General features: G+C 33.6%; 1 protein-coding gene across 2 annotated transcripts in view; it reads left to right on the top strand.

Annotated features, from left to right (window-relative positions):
* The window catches only part of LOC149806092 (uncharacterized), a 123,250-nt gene that overhangs the window by 54,261 nt on the left and 50,122 nt on the right, over positions 1 to 18,867 (top strand). For both annotated transcript variants that reach the window (XM_089950969.1, XM_089950968.1), the window contains exons 11-12: positions 6,602 to 6,736; positions 12,431 to 12,494. In XM_089950969.1, the coding sequence (XP_089807095.1) occupies positions 6,602 to 6,736; positions 12,431 to 12,494 (199 nt within the window). The remainder of the gene's footprint in view (positions 1 to 6,601; positions 6,737 to 12,430; positions 12,495 to 18,867) is intronic.

Below are 18,867 nucleotides of genomic sequence, written 5' to 3'. Positions count from 1 at the left end.
TCAAATAACATGATTATGTGTATCATAATATCAAATAACATGATTATGTGTATCATAATATCAAATAACATGATTATGTGTATCATAATATCAAATAACATGATTATGTGTATCATAATATTGAATAACATGATTATGTGCATTATAATATCAAATAACATGATTATGTGCATCATAATATCAAATAACATGATTATGTGTATCATAATATCAAATAACATGATTATGTGCATTGTAATATTAAATAACATGATTATGTATATCATAATGTCAAATAACATGATTATGTGCATTATAATATCAGATCACATGATTATGTATATCATAATATCAAATAACATGATTATGTGTATCATAATATTAAATAACATGATTATGTGCATTATAATATCAAATAACATGATTATGTGTATCATAATATCAAATAACATGATTATGTGTATCATAATATCAAATAACATGATTATGTGTATCATAATATTAAATCGCATGATTATGTGCATTATGATATCAAATAACATGATTATGTGTATCATGATATCAAATAATATCATTATGTTTATCATTATATCAATGAACATAATTATCTTTATCATAATATCAAATAACATGATTATGTGCTCATAATATCAAATAAGATTAAATGTATCATAATATCAAATAACATGATTAACTGTATAATAATATCACATAACAAGATTATGTGTATCATAATATCAAATAATATGATTATGTGCCTCATAATATCAAATAACATGATTATGTGTATCATAATATCAAATAATAATAATAATAATGAGGTCTTTGTATAGCGCCTAATCTTTAGAAGCTCTAAGCACTTTACAACATTAGACAACAACTCTAAGATAAAAAACATATAATAATATTATTACAAAAACAAACACCATGAAATTAGAAAAACATTATAAAATAAAAATCATGCTGAGAATATTTCAGGTAGGAAACATTATTAGGTCTTTAAATTTGTTCTTTCAGTCGAAACACGTGAGTTTTGAGAGCCCTCTTGAATGTGATCACTGTGTCTTTGTGTCTTAGTTCAGTAGGCAATTCATTCCACGTTGCTGGGCCTTGGTATGCAAAAGAATGCTGTCCATATGACTTTGTTTTCATAGTGGGAATAATGAGTATATGATTGTCAGAAGAGGAGCATAAGTATCTTGCTGGTGTGTACACATGGGTGAGATCAGATAGGTATGTTGGACTAGAGTCCGACAGTGAAACGTAACACAGAGAATAAATTTTGTGTTTGATTCTGGATCAAATGGATAGCCAGTGTAGGGCACAGAGCAGCAGCGAGGTGTGCTCTGATCGTGGTACTCTAAGTATGATCCAAGTAGCTGTGTTTTGAACTTTTTGAAGTTTCTGGAGTAGATATTGAGATGAACCAGACAGAATTGAGTTACAATAGTCTAGTCTTGAAAGTACTAATGAACACACAAGTGTTTTAGTGGCATCAACTGAAAGATATTTGCGAATTGAGCTGATGCGTCTCAGCTCAAGATATGCAGCCTTGCATATGTTCATGACATGTTGATGCAATGTGAGAGTACTCTCCAGGGTTATACCTAGGTTTCGTACTAATTGTGTGAATTTAATGTTGGCATTGCTGATATTTATTGTTTGAGGTAAAGGATGTGAATGAGAAAGTCTTTGTGTTGTGATCAGAATGGCCTCAGTTTTATCATCATTCATCTGCAGCTTGTTACATGTCATCCATGATTTCACATCAGAAATGCACCTCTCTACACCTTGGACAGTAGCATCAACTTCAGATGGGTGGCTAGATTTGTATATTTGGGTTTCATCAGCGTACAATTGGTGAGACACTGGATAATGATCTATGACACTTGAGAGCGGCTGAGTGTACAGAATGAAGAGAACAGGTCCAAGAACAGAACCCTGTGGAACACCACAACATAGATCAACTGGGCTGGAGTGTATTCCATTTGCAGATACAATTTGTTTCCTGTTGACCAAGTAGGACTTGAACCACAGTAAGGCTGTATCATGAATGCCAAATACATGCTGGAGACGGTGAAGTAATATATCATGGTCTATTGTGTCTAATGCTGCAGACAAATCAAGGAGGGTGAGGACTGTAATCTTTCCGCTATCCAATGCAGAGAGAATGTCATTAACTACTTTTAGAAGAGTAGTTTCAGTACTGTGGCAAGGGCGATATGCAGATTGTACATTGCTAAAAAGACTGTTTGAATTTAGATGAGATACAAGCTGGGATAGAACAACCTTTTCTAAGATTTTTTATATGAATGGGAGATTAGAAACTGGGCAGTAGTTCTTTAAATCGTTATGGTCTAGTGTTGGTTTCTTCAGCAGAGGCTTTACAATGGCAGTTTTGAAAAAGGATGGGAATTCCCCGGATGAGAGAGAGGTATTAATAACATCATTTAGTGAAGGCAATGCTGGATCTAAGCTCTCAAGCAGCAGTGATGTTGGAATTGGATCAAGTTCACATGATTTTGGTGCATTCTTCATCATGATTGTACGTACAAAATCCATACAGGCAGGTTCAAATGCTGCTAATGGTTGCCACTCAAATTCTGTATCCCAACTGTATGGTGATGACAAGCCAGTTGAAATTGTGATGTCAAGCTTATCTCTGATGGTTTGTACTTTGTCACGGAAGAAATTTGCAAACATGTCTGGAAGGACGACTGGAGAGAAGGTAGTTGGAAGTGGTGTTGATTTGTTCTTTGACATTAGCTTGTTAGTAATCTCAAAGAGCTCTTTGCAGCTGGAACTTTCCATGATCTTAGTAGCGTAGTGTAATAACATGATTACGTGTATCATAATATCAAATAACATCATTATGTGTATCATAATATCAAATAACATGATTACATGTATCATAATATCAAATAACATCATTGTGTGTATCATAATATCAAATAACACCATTATGTATATCATAATATCAAATAACACCATTATGTGTCTCATAATATCAAATAACATCATTAAGTGTATCATAATATCAAATTACATCATTATGTGTATCATAATATCAAATTACATCATTATGTGTATCATAATATCAAATCACATGATTATGTGTATCATAATATCAAATAACATCATTATGTGTATCATAATATCAAATAACATCATTATGTGCATCATAATATCAAATAACATGATTATGTGTATCATAATAGCAAATAACATGATTATGTGTATCAGAATATCAAATAACATAATTATGTGCATCATAATATCAAATAACATGATTATGTGTATCATAATAGCAAATAACATGATTATGTGTATCAGAATATCAAATAACATAATTATGTGCATCATAATATCAAATAACATGATTATGTGTATCATAATAGCAAATAACATGATTATGTGTATCAGAATATCAAATAACATAATTATGTGCATCATAATATCAAATAACATGATTATGTGTATCATAATATTAATAACATGTTTGACTGTATAATAATATCAAATAACAAGATTATGTGTATCATAATATCAAATAACATGATTATGTGTATCATAATATCAAATAACATGATTATGTGTATCATAATATCAAATAACATGATTATGTGTATCATAATAGCAAATAACATGATTATGTGTATCAGAATATCAAATAACATAATTATGTGCATCATAATATCAAATAACATGATTATGTGCATTATAATGTCAGATCACATGATTATGTGCTCATATCAAATAACATGATTATGTGTATCATAATATCAAATAACATGATTATGTGCATCATAATATCAAATAACATAATTGTATGTTCGTAATATCAAATAATATAATTATGTGCATCGTAATATCAAATAACATGATCTATTACATAGTAGATTAACACATTAACCCCTGGAGCTTTTTGTAATTTTTGCCTGGAAATCGAGTAGGAAATACATTTTGAAAGCTATTTCTGAATAGTTTTGAAAACACCAAATCCCCGGTCATCTTTCAATAACATACTGCCTAGTGGTGTTAGAAACGTCAATTTTCATTGACTATTTGAATCGCGCATGAGCAGATGGATAAAAGTCCTACTTTTTGCGAAGACTCATCTGTCTGTTTGCAGTTCATACCAGTTTGCCTTAGATCTGAGGCCAAAAAGTCTAAAATCCAGACACAAAATGGGATTCCGACCACGGGCGAATTTTGGGTAAAAAAGAAGTTGGGTCCAAAAAATGAGGTTTTATATCTGTAACTTGTAGTGCAACTAGATATTCCAGATTATTTGGTATCATTGTAGAGCTACATCTGTCTACCTTTCTTTAATACCACCCACTTTAGTGTATCATGCATGACCTTGACGCTAGAGAGCTCGGCAGTAGGCTACTACCTCCTGCCCCGTAAAGTCGTCATTAGGCGTTAATGTGTTAAGAAGATTTTTTTAATGTTTTTACAAATCGTCAAGGAATGGCTAAATTTGTAATTTATGTGCAATGTCAATGCACAAGTGATTAAATACGCAAGGAATATTAAAATTTTGTGACGTCATCAAAATGGACTGTTTAACACATTAACCCCTGGAGTTTTTTGTCATTTTTGCCTGAAAATCGAGTAGGAAACACCTTTTGAAAGCTATTTCTGAATAGCCTTGAAAACACCAAATCCCCGGTCATCTTTCAATAACATACTGCCTAGTGGTGTTAGAAACATCAATTTTAGTTGGCTGTTTGACTGGCACATGAGCAGAAGGGTTAAAGTTGGCCTTTTTTCCTTTTGTTTTTTTTTTGTTTTTTGCTAAATGGAGCCATTATTTTTGTATGGAGACCACTCTTTATTCCTAATGCCCATCTTATCCTACTTTTTGCAAAGGCTCATCTGTCTGTTTTAAGTTCATACCAGTTTGCCTTAGATCTGAGACCAAAAAGTATAAAATCCGGACACAAAATGGGATTCCGACCACGGGCGAATTTTGGGTTAAAAAAAGTCAGGTCCAAAAAACGAGGTTTTTCTATCTGTATTTTGTAGTGCAACTAGATATTCCAGATTATTTGGTATCATTATAGAGCTACATCTGTCTACCTTTCTATAATACCACCCACTTTATTGTATCATGCATGACCATAACGCTAGAGAGCTCGGCAGTAGGCTACTACCTCCTGCCCCATAAAGTTGTAGCTAGGGGTTAATGTGTTAAACAGATCTGTTTCTAAACAGAAGTCATAAGGACATAATTATCCATGTGATTGATAAAATGGAATGTAACATAGAGAATCTGCATGTATTTTGACCTTAGGTGATTGCAATGGAAGCAATGACATAAAATTGTCAGTGTGAAAAAAAATAAAATTGAAACCAAACAACATCCACCCTTAGAAAAAAAGCCTTGAGAGCAAACAACATCCACCCTTAGAAAAAAACATTAGACCACACAACATTCACTCTTATCTGCCAGCTTTTTATGATCTCGATTACGCTGTTTGCAACTAGATGATGCGTGTCATTTTGTTATTCTCTTTATATTACTGTTTGCAACTGGATGATGTGTGTTATTTGTTATTCTCTCTCTATTGTTTGTTTGCAACTGGATGATGTGTGTCATTTTGTTATTCTCTTTATATTGCTGTTTGCAACTGGATGATATGTGTCATTTATTATTTTCTCTATATTGCTGTTTCTGGGATCCATAAAAGTTGACTACCTGATAGATGAGGTGACCTTATATTGGGGCATTTTATGTATAGTATTACTATTAAATAGTTGGGAACCATGATCATACTTGACTTAAAAAGGGATCATTTTATATTGAGGTATTTTATACACAGTGTTCCCATTAAATAATCAGAATGCATGAACATACTTGACATAAAAATGGGATCACCTTATATTGAGGTATGTTATGCATAGTGTTACCAATAAATAATTGGAATGCATGACCATACCTGACTTAAAAATGGGATCACTTTATACAGAGGTATATTACAATAAGGTGGTAATATACAGGAACAAATACTGTGTGCCTATGTAATGTTTAATGTGAGTTCAACTGTAAATAAATTTCTCTGATCCCTTGTTACATTGCCACCTCTTTATTGTTTGCCTAATGACCAACTCATGTTAAGGGAACCATAGAAGCTGGTTGGTAGGGTATCATGCTTGTAATGTAATGGTAATGGATTCAGTACTATATGTACTTGCTTATAGGTCGAGTCAAACTGCAAACAACAATAATCCTGATCTGCCATATCATAATGCACCTGCAGATCAGGGTACACGTTTGTTGTACTGATTACTCCCAGCATTGTATGTGACAGCAGATCTAGGTCTGTGCAGTTTGCAGTTTGACTCAGTTTATAAGTGAGTATATATAATACCTCCCCCCAGTCTAGCCCAGGTTTACTGCCTATGTGTGTCATTGGGAACGGCATTTAGCTCCCATTTTCTCAGCATGATATTGCCAATATTGCCTTTAAAGTGCTGTTAAAAGCAGCTAAAAACAAACAAAGCCAACTCATATTTAATCAAAATATTTGTCATTTGCTATAGAAAATGAATTTCAGTTAGATTTATGTGAGTATGAATCTTCCTATACTTTTAATTTCTTATATTGTCTTTTCAGTGTGCATTGGAAAAACTCGAAGAATTGGTAGAGTTGTTCATTTCTGGGAACCCTTTTTGTGCCCAAGATGGACCAATGCCACACTATATATCAGCAGTTCAGGATTTAATCTCAACGCTGGAGATCGTTGATGGGGTAAGACAATAGGAGATTTTGGATAGCGTCTACTAAGACATATATTTGATATGATGTACGATAGTGTCTATTAATAAATTATAATGAGGATATATTTGAAAAAGGGTTTATAATGCAATATTTTATAATGTGTACCTTTAGCTTTTATGTTAAAATCTGTAAACGGTATTTAATATGCTTTTTACTGATTTTTAATGTCTTTATCTTTTATTTTTTATCTTGTAGTACTATATTTTTACATTATTTTGAAGATTTATCTTTCAATTCTTTATCTTTACATTTTTAAATGGTACCATGTAGCCAGTATTGTGCTGATGTGCCTTTGAACCCTATTGATACATATACTATCATTGACCAAAATATCTGGAAAATTAATATCTTTATTGTCAGCAAGTATGTAGTGGTGCACATGTCAAATTCAGAGCTGGTTGGAAATGGTCTTGGTAAACTGACTTGCATTGTTTCTTCTTCAAAACATTACCCAATCATAATACCTCATCTGCCCACCTAAGTGTCAGTTAGATAGAGTTATCTCTCCTTGATATCGGAATTGGCACTATATGAAGTGAATTTTTCAGTTATTACCTCTGCTCATGTCAGGGTGAATGCTCTCAACAGACAGAGAGACCTCACAAAAAATCCATACAAGCACTTAAGAAGTTTTATTCCTTACAACAAGTTGGAGGACTTTATCTTCAAAGGGAGGTATTCTTTTTTCTTTTGTTTACAAAAAGTTTCTAACTTTCAGTGTTATCTCTTTGCCATCATTACACTCTTAGGTGCCCTTGGTACCTACCTACATGTTTTAAGTAGTGCATGTCAGGTGAATGACACAGAAAACTTAGGTAATATTGCTGTATAATATCAGCTATATCATCATGAATATATACAGGTAAGTATTCTGTATTATTTAGTCTTAGCATCTACTTTATATTCATATATGTTATACGTTACTGATTTTACCTGTATAGAACATCGTTGGGACTTTTCCAAAGGCAACATTGTCTTACAATGACTATTGTAGTGTCCACTTTGTAGGTATCAATACTGATGCTTCATTGTCTTTTTTATGTACATTTATGGTGTGTACTATGGAGAACTCATTTATATTACTGTAGTTTTCTCCATGGTCACATACATACAGATAAGTTCTATACATGGTTTATACATAGCATCTACTTAAAAGTTACTTTGACACATCAGTGATTTTACCTGTATAGGTAGTCAAAAATTGACCTTCCTACAAGTAACTTGTTGGTAGACTTGATTATTTAACACCCACTTCATAAGTGTTAACAGCAATACTTGAATTCTCTACCTGTACAGGTTACATGCCCTACTTTTTTAGGTAATTGTCACAGCGTGTAGCTCGGCATGAACATTCCTAAGTTCATAAAGTAGGACACGTGCCACACTACACCTGCATGTACTGTCTGCTCTTTTTTTATCTTACAGATTTAGACCATGTTCGCGACCAGACTGACAACCACCCCACATGTGTAGCTTTCTATGCTTGTCATTCTTGGAATGAATCAGAATCAGACTTACATATTATGACAAAAGTCAGTGGGCAGCAATTCTGTGGGTACTAAAGGGGAAGGCACAGATGTATAATTTTAAGAGATGAATACATCATCAGTTCACAAGGGTTAGAAAGCACATATTTTAAGAGTTGAAGACATCATCAGTTTACAAGGGTTCACAAGGGTTAGAAAGCGCATATTTTAAGAGATGAATACATCATCAGTTCACAAAGGTTAGAAAGCGCATATTTTAAGAGTTGAAGACATCATCAGTTTACAAGGGTTCACAAGGGTTAGAAAGCACATATGTTAAGAGTTGAAGACATCATCAGTTTACAAGGGTTCACAAGGGTTAGAAAGCACATATTTTAAGAGATGAATACATCACCAGTTTACAAGGGTTCACAAGGGTTAGAAAGCACATATGTTAAGAGTTGAAGACATCATCAGTTTACAAGGGTTCACAAGGGTTAGAAAGCACATATTTTAAGAGATGAATACATCATCAGTTCACAAAGGTTAGAAAGCACATATTTTAAGAAATGAAGACATCATCAGTTCACAAGGGTTAGAAAGCACATATTTTACTTGGGAGCTAGAGCCTCAGTTACATTTTTGCATATCAGAATTATTAACCAGGTATGTGGTTCAGTATCCTGTACCCCATCCCATATCAAGAACTGGACAACATCATGCCAGCCAAGATGGCCCTGTACCCCATCCCACATCAAGAACTGGACAACATCATGCCAGCCAAGATGGCCCTGTACCCCATCCCACATCAAGAACTGGACAACATCATGCCAGCCAAGAAGGTCCTGTACCCCATCCCACATCAAGAACTGGACAACATCATGCCAGCCAAGACGGTCCTGTACCCCATCTCAGCCTTAAGAACTGGACAACATCATACCAGCCAAGATGGCCCTGTTCCTTTACAAAGAGACTTGGCCATGTACCTTGGATCACAATGAGCCATGATAACAATCAGTAATACAGACACCAGAAGAATGAAATTTGTCTAGTTCTTGACTCACATAATGCTGCAAGGTACTTTTTTGGTATGATGCTCAGCTTAGTGCCTCTAGAATCCACTACATAAACTGAGTTATATGGCAGTCTAACCCATATAGTGTCAGCTGTTTTTATTTCTGCCTATTGACATCAACTTCACTGGCTGTGGAGCATGTCAGCTGTTTTTATAGCTGCCTATTGACAGCAACTTCACTGGTTGTGGAACTTGTCAGTTGTTTTTATTGCTGCCAGTTGACAACACCTTTATTTATTCCACATGGTAATATGTTTACTAGTAATCAAATGAGTTTAACAGTCTGACAGTTGTCTATTCAAACTCCTGTTTTGAGTATGGATAAAATATTCCTTAGTTTAAGTTATAACTTGAACATTTGAATTTTCATCAGCTTTAAAAAAAATGTACTTGGTGTTTGGTAATTTTTTTGTAATATTGAAAATTTAGAAAATATAGTGTCCAGAAAATTGGAAGGTTGGAGATATAGGTTTATTATGATTCTTTTAGTTCATGACACACATGATATAACTAGCGTTTAAAACTATTTTGCTGTGGTCTAGCAACATCACGTTTGTTCATAATGTTATATGTAGATGGTGAATAACTTATTAACTACTCAAAATATTTGTAATTGCATGAAGAAAATGGCTTGGTGTGCAATAATGTATTATATTTTGACCAAGGGTGTCTTGTTTTCATAAAACATTGATCAAGGTGCTATGTCTATTTTTAATTCTAAGGATAACTGTGAAATACTGGAGTATTTAATTTATCGAAAATTTGATATTGTTACATAGTCATTGGATCAGGCAATTTAGAATTATGTAAATTATTTTAGGTGGTTTTAATTTTCTTGTGCTTCCCTTTGTTTGAATATCTGTCCCCAAGCATGAGAAAAGTTACTCTTTCACTAGTTGTCCATAAAATAATAGCTGAAAGAGTATTTCAAAATGTATGCGATTTGCACAGGTACAAGATCTTAGACACCTCTTTTCAAATACTCAAAGAAACATGTATTTTGAAAAGTAAACTTCTTCTTTCTCAATATGACACTATTACAGATATCACATTGATCTTCCACAACATAAAGCCTTCACCAGAGAAGCCATTAATAATCAATTATAATTTTGCCATTTTGTCCCTGTCATGAGAGACAAGCTATTAATAATCAATTATACTTTTGCCATTTTGTCCCTGTCATGAGAGACAAGTCATTAATAATCAATTATACTTTTGCCATTTTGTCCCTGTCATGAGAGACAAGCCATTAATAATCAGTTATACTTTTGCCATTTTGTCCCTGTCATGAGAGACAAGCCATTAATAATCACTTATACTTTTGCCATTTTGTCCCTGTCATGAGAGACAAGCCATTAATAATCAATTATACTTTTGCCATTTTGTCCTGGTCATGAGAGACAAGCCATTAATAATCAATTATACTTTTGCCATTTTGTCCTTGTCATGGGAGACAAGCCATTAATAATCAGTTATACTTTTGCCATTTTGTCCCTGTCATGAGAGACAAGTCATTAATAATCAATTATACTTTTGCCATTTTGTCCTGGTCATGAGAGACAAGCCATTAATAATCAATTATACTTTTGCCATTTTGTCCTTGTCATGGGAGACAAGCCATTAATAATCAGTTATACTTTTGCCATTTTGTCCCTGTCATGAGAGACAAGCCATTAATAATCAATTATACTTTTGCCATTTTGTCCCTGTCATGAGAGACAAGTCATTAATAATCAATTATACTTTTGCCATTTTGTCCCTGTCATGAGAGACAAGCCTTTTTGCAGAGCCACCTTTTCATTGCAAAAGTTGTCTGATATGTAGGGTCAGCACTGTATCTATATAACTATGATAGAGCTGAAAAATCTAAAGATTTGTTATGGCTTTGAGTATTTTTTAAAATTTAATCATAGTTGCATGTCAAATAGGTGAAGGATGAAAGTCACGTTTGAAAAGTTAGCTGATGCATCTCCCGGACATAATCATGACACTTCCAACATTCTGAATTTCCCAGACATAAGTATGACACTTCCAACATTCTGAATTTCCCAGACATAAGCATGATACTTCCAACATTCTGAATTTCCCAGACATAAGTATGACACTTCCAACATTCTGAATTTCCCAAATATAAGCATGGCACTTCCAACATTCTGAATTTCACATACAATAGCATGACACTTCCAACATTCTGAATTAGTCAGTGCAGACTCTAGTTTCTCATTGCTAATGAATAATGTGTTGAAAACTCCTGAACTATTGATCTAAAATATATTTTTAAAAAGAAAACAAAAATACAATCCAGTTTATGATCATATGTTTGGACTAGAACTAGTACTGTATTGAATTGAAAATGAGAGAGAAAGAGAGAGACCATGATTTGTAATCAATACTTAAAAATTATGTGCTGTGAGAACTCAGACTTTGAAAGGCGCTGATCTTTCTTTCTTTCTTTCTTTTTTGGATACCTATATTAAAACAAAGCATAAGAATATTATCCACTTGACCAGAAAAGTCAATGACAGTTCATAGCAGAAGAAGTTATGCGCTCAATCCCAAATTTATACCTGCAATTTTCATGTCCATATGTCATTTTTGACACCATGTGATGCTCACAGTGCAAACACAAGCCCTTTTCCTAGATAATTTTGCAAAACAGTGTGTACTAAACAGGTTGATGCAATTGAACAGTAGCTGTCATCCAAGCCGTTATTTAGATATTCTACTTGCCCCGAACCCATGTGTTTACTGCGACAGGAGGCTAGCTCTTCTTCTTAGCCAGCCTTTGGTATTTTACTATCTACATGCTGCAGCGTAACTATGGAAGGTGTACATGCCTGACATTAATTTCAAGAACAACACAAGCCTGAAACAGCTAGTTCACAAATATATCCATATCTTTAATAATAAACAATAAGAGCTGAAAAGTCACACCATAGCCTTAAGTTAAGAAATTTGCCAGGGGCCAATTAACGAAAACTGGTCCCTATCATGTTAGGTATACATGCAAAGAGAATGAACAAGGGAGGTAACTCTAACTGGCTTTGTTTCAAGTTTAGGTACATATGAGAATACAATCAGTAAAGGGAAGTAACTGTGTAACTGAATTTGTTTCAATTCTAGGTACATGTGAAAAGACAATCATCAAAGGGAGCACCTTTAATGAGACCTATGACAGCATCCAGTAGTAAGTATTAGATAATTTTATTTCTGGGGGAAACAAGCAAACAACAACAGCAAATAGAAACATGAAGAAAATAAAATAAAACCCCTCTACAACTGATAGGGCTAACTGAAAACAGCAAGTATAAAGACACTCAGTTGCCTCATTTGAAGTTCAAACAGACAAGCAAGCAAACGATAAGGAAGATATTGGTTTTGTACTATCTATCTGTCTATCTATAAATGTTATCTTTTTAAAGAGTGATACTTTAGGTGGGCCCCACAACTTGATTCGCTTTTGGTCACATTGAACTGTTCAATTTTGCTTTAAGGCCAACCTAATGGGACATGCATTCCATCAACAATTGATATTGTTAACTTATTCTTAAAAACCTCTGGGCCAATTTTTACCAAATTTAGCACAGAGCATCCTCAGATGAAAGTTTTTCAAATTTTTGTAAATGATGCTGATCCACCATCAGATATTGTAGCCATTACTAAAAAATCCCACTTCTGACACCCTTTGTAACAAGATAACTGAGTGGGATTTTGGATTTATGACAGAACACTTTTGATGGTGATACAAATACAATGTTTAATAATGAACGACTTGAATGAGCAATTAATTATGATTAATATGAGCATGTATATGATCCAAATATTGGATCAATTAACATAAAATGCACGGACTTAATAATGAATAAATGGCTTTACACAATACAAGCACAAGGGGTGAATAATTCACAATGATTTCACAACGAAAGAATGATGTGTTTTACTCAAAAATTAAAGAAATGTAGTATTTCACTCATGAAGTAAAATGTATTCACTCAAATAGTGAAATTATGTAAACAAAAAGGGACAGATATACAAATTATCTTTACAGTCCCAAATACACATTGGTTTTACAAACCCCAAAAATTAGCCCATGGCTAAAAGATTACATGTACAGAATTATACACTCCATCACCAGCACACTCGGCTACCAGTCACACTGGCCAACCAAGCTGTCAGTATTCCAGGTTGGTCAATCAAGCAGTGAGCGCCCACCAATCTCTGTCAGCGACACCCAATCACCCACTACTCGACCAGCAACACTGTTTATTCAGCTCTGTGGCTGCAATGGTTCAGCTTCACAGCTGCTATGGTCGACTTCTAAGGTCAAATCCGATCACTTTGATAACTGATCACTCTGGTCAGCGCTATAGCTGAGTACTCTTGTCACTATGGTCATTCTGTGATCACTCGGGTCAGCTGAAAATACATCTAACACAGTGTACTATGCATGACATGGGCATATATGATAAAACGTAATGATGTTATATACGGTAAGTTATACAGATTACATTATTGGCACAAAATAACAAACAGGTTCAGAAGTAAACCTATCCGTGCCCGAAAAGAATCCTACGATACTAAACGTTTTTTTAAAATGCAGCTTTCTATTGCTAATATAAATCCCTTGCTAAGTCACAAACAAGAAGAGAAAATATTTGGATTATACTATGTAAAACTGAAGCTACATAGCAAACATTCAGAAATAAACGTGGTAGTACAATAGTTATAACTTATACACAAGAAATTAATAGTTCACATACCTCTACAGCTGAAGATGTGCAAGTCCTTAAAGTAGATCGCTCACTGACAAAATTCCATAATGTGAAGATTTATCTTACATTGAGGCATTTGTACACAGACGAATTTGTCATACATTGTCTGTGTGCTGGAAGCATTTGGTTTTTCCATTGAAAGCACTTCACATGTGCGGCATAGGATAAACAGAACTCACTATTTTGAAATATTTTACAATATACATAAATTACCCTCGGGAATCGTTGTACACAAAAAACAAAACCTGAGTACATGTATTTAATAAAAGTATACAATTCCATGACACCCTTTAAATGACTTCTTCTCAAAAACTGCTCAACAAAATTTTATCAAATTTGAGAAGAAGCATCCTGGCAGGAAATTGTTTAAAGTTTGAACAAATGATGCCAGTCTGCCATCAATATGACCACTGTTACTAAAAATAGAAAATACTTTTGTTACTAAACAGAAAAACATAGAAATAACTTCTCCAGATCTGTAGAATGGAATTTGACCAAACTGGACAGAATACATCCTGACATGAAGACCTTCAAAATACATACAAAAGATGCTGATATTTGCATCCAGTCAAAAAGACCATTCAAATTTGTACAAATGATGCCAGTCTTTCATCAGATATGACCACCATTGCTAAAAATAAACGAACCTTTAATGACCTCCAGAACTCTTCAATAGAATTTGACGAAACATAACAGGAAACATTCTAGACCAAAGACCTTTACATTACTTATGTTGATCCAGTATCAGGAATGGCCACCGTTACTGATATAGAAAAACCTTTCAATAACTTCTTCTTCAAAACCGCAGAATAGAATTGGATCAAAATTGACAGAAAGTTACCTGGCAGGATGATTATTCTAGATTTTGTAATGATACCAGTCAGTCATCACATATGGGGTGCCATTACTAAAAATACTTTAAAAAAAACCCCAAAACATTGAAAAGAATGTGATCAAATTTTACAAAGAGCACCCAGGCAGGAAAACCATTGAAGTATTTACAAATGATGCTGATCAGCCTTCAGATATACCCACTATGACTAAAATAGAAAACCTCTTTTACTTAAATTAAAAAACCTGTAGATGATTTCTCCTAAATAGAATCTGGATGTCTTGACAGGCCGGCTCATTACATGAATAACTTCATTTTTATCCAGATGATGCCAATAAACTTCAGATATGGCCACCATCACTAAAAATAAAATAAAAGTTTAAATTCCTTTTTCTGTAAAAAAAAACATTGACTCTAATTTGATGAAACCTGACAGAAAGCATCCTGGCTGGATGAAGTTTCAAGTTTTCACAAATGATACCAGTCTGCCATCAAATATGGCTGCCATTGCTAAAGATAGAAAATCCTTTCAATAAATTTGACAGAAAGCATCTTCATAGGGGATTTTCAGATTTGTAATAGCTGATTCTGATATGTTATCAGACATGGCCAGTGTTAATAAGAATAGGAAAAACTTTAAATTATTTCTTCTCCAAAACTTCTGAAACAGAGTTTGATCATATTGGACAGAAACTATGCTGTAATGAAGATCTTTCAGATTTATACAAGTGATGCAGAACTTTCATCAAATGTGGCCACAAATATTAAACATTTGAATGATTTCTTCTCAAATCCAGTTCAGTAGAATTGATCAGACTTTACAGAAAGCATCCTGGTGTGAAGACCTTTAGTTTTGACAGATGTTGTTAATCCCCCATCTAATAAGACTCTGGTTAGTAAAAGAAAGCTTCATATTACTTCTCTTTAACTGCTGCATAGAAAATGGCCAGTCTTGATAGAAAACATTCTGGCTTTAAGACCTTTATACAATAATGTCAGTACATCATCACATAATCAGACACAGCCAATGATTAAAATTCAAAAACATTTAAATACCTTTGTTTAAATGCTCAACTTAATTTGACCATTTTTGACTGAAAGCATTCGACCAATTTGTTTTGAAGTGATGAAAGGAAGACTAGAATCCAGACTTGTGAAAATCATTTACTTTAACAGAATTTATTCACCTTGTTTGATTTTCCTTTCCTTTTTGTCAAGTACCAGTTTCACAGAATGACATTGTTTGTTATGGTAAAGTTTGGAATAATATTTTTGCTTCAAAAATAAATCTTTTCTTTTACAATATATACTTGGAATGTTTCCATTCTTGATATAAGTAAAATAATTTTGTTCTGGTCAGTCCTATATTTTCAAGAGACAAATTAGCTTTCAACTTCTTAACAGGTACTATTAAATCCGAACTTAGTAGGAAAATTATAGGTGTTCTATCTGTATGTGTAAGTAGTAAAATTGCTCTGATATCACAATATGGCAATCCTTCATTCGATTGAGAATTCTAGGATACTCAGATTTCATTGACTGAAGATTGATTTCTTAATAAATCTTATCAATCGTGGCATGAGCTCATATTGATGGCTTGGTAGATTGTATAGGCAGACGGCATATTGATGGCTTGGTAGATTGTATAGGCAGACTCAGAGATAGTGAAACATATTTAGGAGTCATCATTTTAATTAAATTTCCTGTTAAGTCCACTTCAGCATCATTTGATTTGAAATTTCTGATAAATCCACTTTAACATTTTAATTGAAATTCCTGATAAATCCATTTAAACATCATTTCAATTTAAATTTCTGATAAATCCACTTAAACATCATTTTAATTTAAATTTCTGATAAATCCACTTAAACATCATTTTAATTGAAGTTTATAATAAATCCACTAAAACATTATTTTATTTGAAATTTTATATAAATCAAGCAAATTCACAACAGAAGAATGTGAATTGAATCTTATGTGTATTAGAATGCTTTGAGGGTAGATTTACTATTGATTTACACAGAATGGATGCCTAGAATTCAAACAAAATCCATGGCATGACTCAAAATGAAAATCATTCAATATGAATGGATCAGAGTTGATTACAGCTTACAACAACCAATCAGATATAATGACATTTTTACAAATTCCAGACCAGCCTATGTACTGAATTCCAGTTTAACATATTTATTTAATCCACAGAAAGCTTTTTGATTTCATTTGCATTTTGTTTTCTGAAGAAAAAAACAAATTGGGGGGCTTGGTTGTTATGGTGTATTACACTCCATACCTAAAGAGTGAGAAAAGCTTAAAATCACTTGATAGCAATTTTTTTAATAGTCATCATCAACTTAAAATTTCAAAAGTGATTCAGTTGGATGTTTGTGTTTTGTTGACAAAAATTATTAAAACTGATCATCTGTTCAATTGGAAATGATTTGTGTGTTTGCAAAACCTGTCACATTTGATAATATTCTTTATCCCTTCCATGCAAATCAATAAAGATGATTAGACATCCTGCTGTTTTTTAAAAACTTTACATTCAGCATAGGAATTTTATGTTGGCTCATTTTCTTTAGTCAGAAATGTCTGGGAATTAAAATTTGACTTTATGACATAAATGCCTCAAGCTTCCATCATTGGCAGCAAGTGTTTCTACACCTCAGTTTCATTTTGCTAAAATATCAATTTATAGGATAAAAACTAAAATCATTGTCAATTTTTCCATTCTTTCCTTTGGTTTTATGGATTTTTTGTAAAAGAAATCCAGCAGGAATAAATAATATGTTTAAAATCCTTTCATCTTGGAAATAGTGAGTGCACTAAGTCACTTAAAGCCGATAAAATGATGTGTATACAAGTTTAAAGTTTGATTAGAACTGACCATCTGACCATGCTGCATAAGTTATTTTTAGTCTAAATGACCTTGACATATTCCTACAACTTTTACTGATTAAGAATTTATACATATAGTGATTTAGCAGATTAGAAAAAGTTAATATTTCTGTTATTTATTTGCCAAAAGGATTTTTAATATTTCAAATACTGTATATACTTGCTTATTAGGCAAGTCCAACTGCAAACTGCTCAGACCCAAATCTACCATCACATAATGTGCCAGCACATCTGGATCTGTGCAGTTTGTAAGGAGTAATCAGTAAAAATAAACAATGTTGACCATGATCTGCAGGCTCATTATATTATGGCAGATCAGAATCTATGTTGTTTGTAGTTGAACTCAAATTATAAGTGATTATATATGGTAAAATACATTTGACAATAAAATATTACTTTACCACTGAAATCATACAGAATATGAATAAAACATCCAAAATTTATATAGGTATACTTCAGGTCTGTAATGCAGATATTGGTTTGCAATACCATCATCGGGCCCCGAGTGGCCGAGTGGTCTAAAGCGCTGTCCATTACGGATCACTGCCATCTCACCTCTGTCTGCATGGGTTCAAGTCTCGGATTCAGCCAACGTGGGTATGTGAGAAAGCTTGCCAGTAGCTTCTCGTGGGTCGGTGGTTCTTTCTGGGGTTTTCCTGGGTTCTTCCTCCACCATTAATACTGGCCGCCATGTATAGCCTATCGTGTGCTGAAAAATGGCATTAAACCCTACAACAACAAGAACAGCAGTAATACCATCATCAGACTGGGCTAATAACAAACAACTTGAACTAACGACACACTCTTTTTGAAGAATGTTAATTACAGATGAAAGGTGTGTGTCATAAGCAAAGTCTTATATAAGTGTTTATTAGAGCTGAGTTACATTTGTCCCTGATGTTGTAGGATGATGCATATCATGACACAGCAGTCCCATTAGGGATGAGTTACATTTGCCCCTGATGTTGTAGGATGATGCATATCATGACACAGCAGTCCCATTAGGGATGAGTTACATAGGGCCCCTGATGTTGTAGGATGATGCATATCATGACACAGCA

Source organism: Sinohyriopsis cumingii, chromosome 2 (assembly GCF_028554795.1).
Source record: "Sinohyriopsis cumingii isolate HCF-2022 chromosome 2, ASM2855479v2, whole genome shotgun sequence".
NCBI lineage: Eukaryota > Metazoa > Mollusca > Bivalvia > Unionida > Unionidae > Sinohyriopsis > Sinohyriopsis cumingii.
Note: the sequence above shows the minus strand (reverse complement) of the source record. Positions and strands in the feature narration are given on the sequence as shown.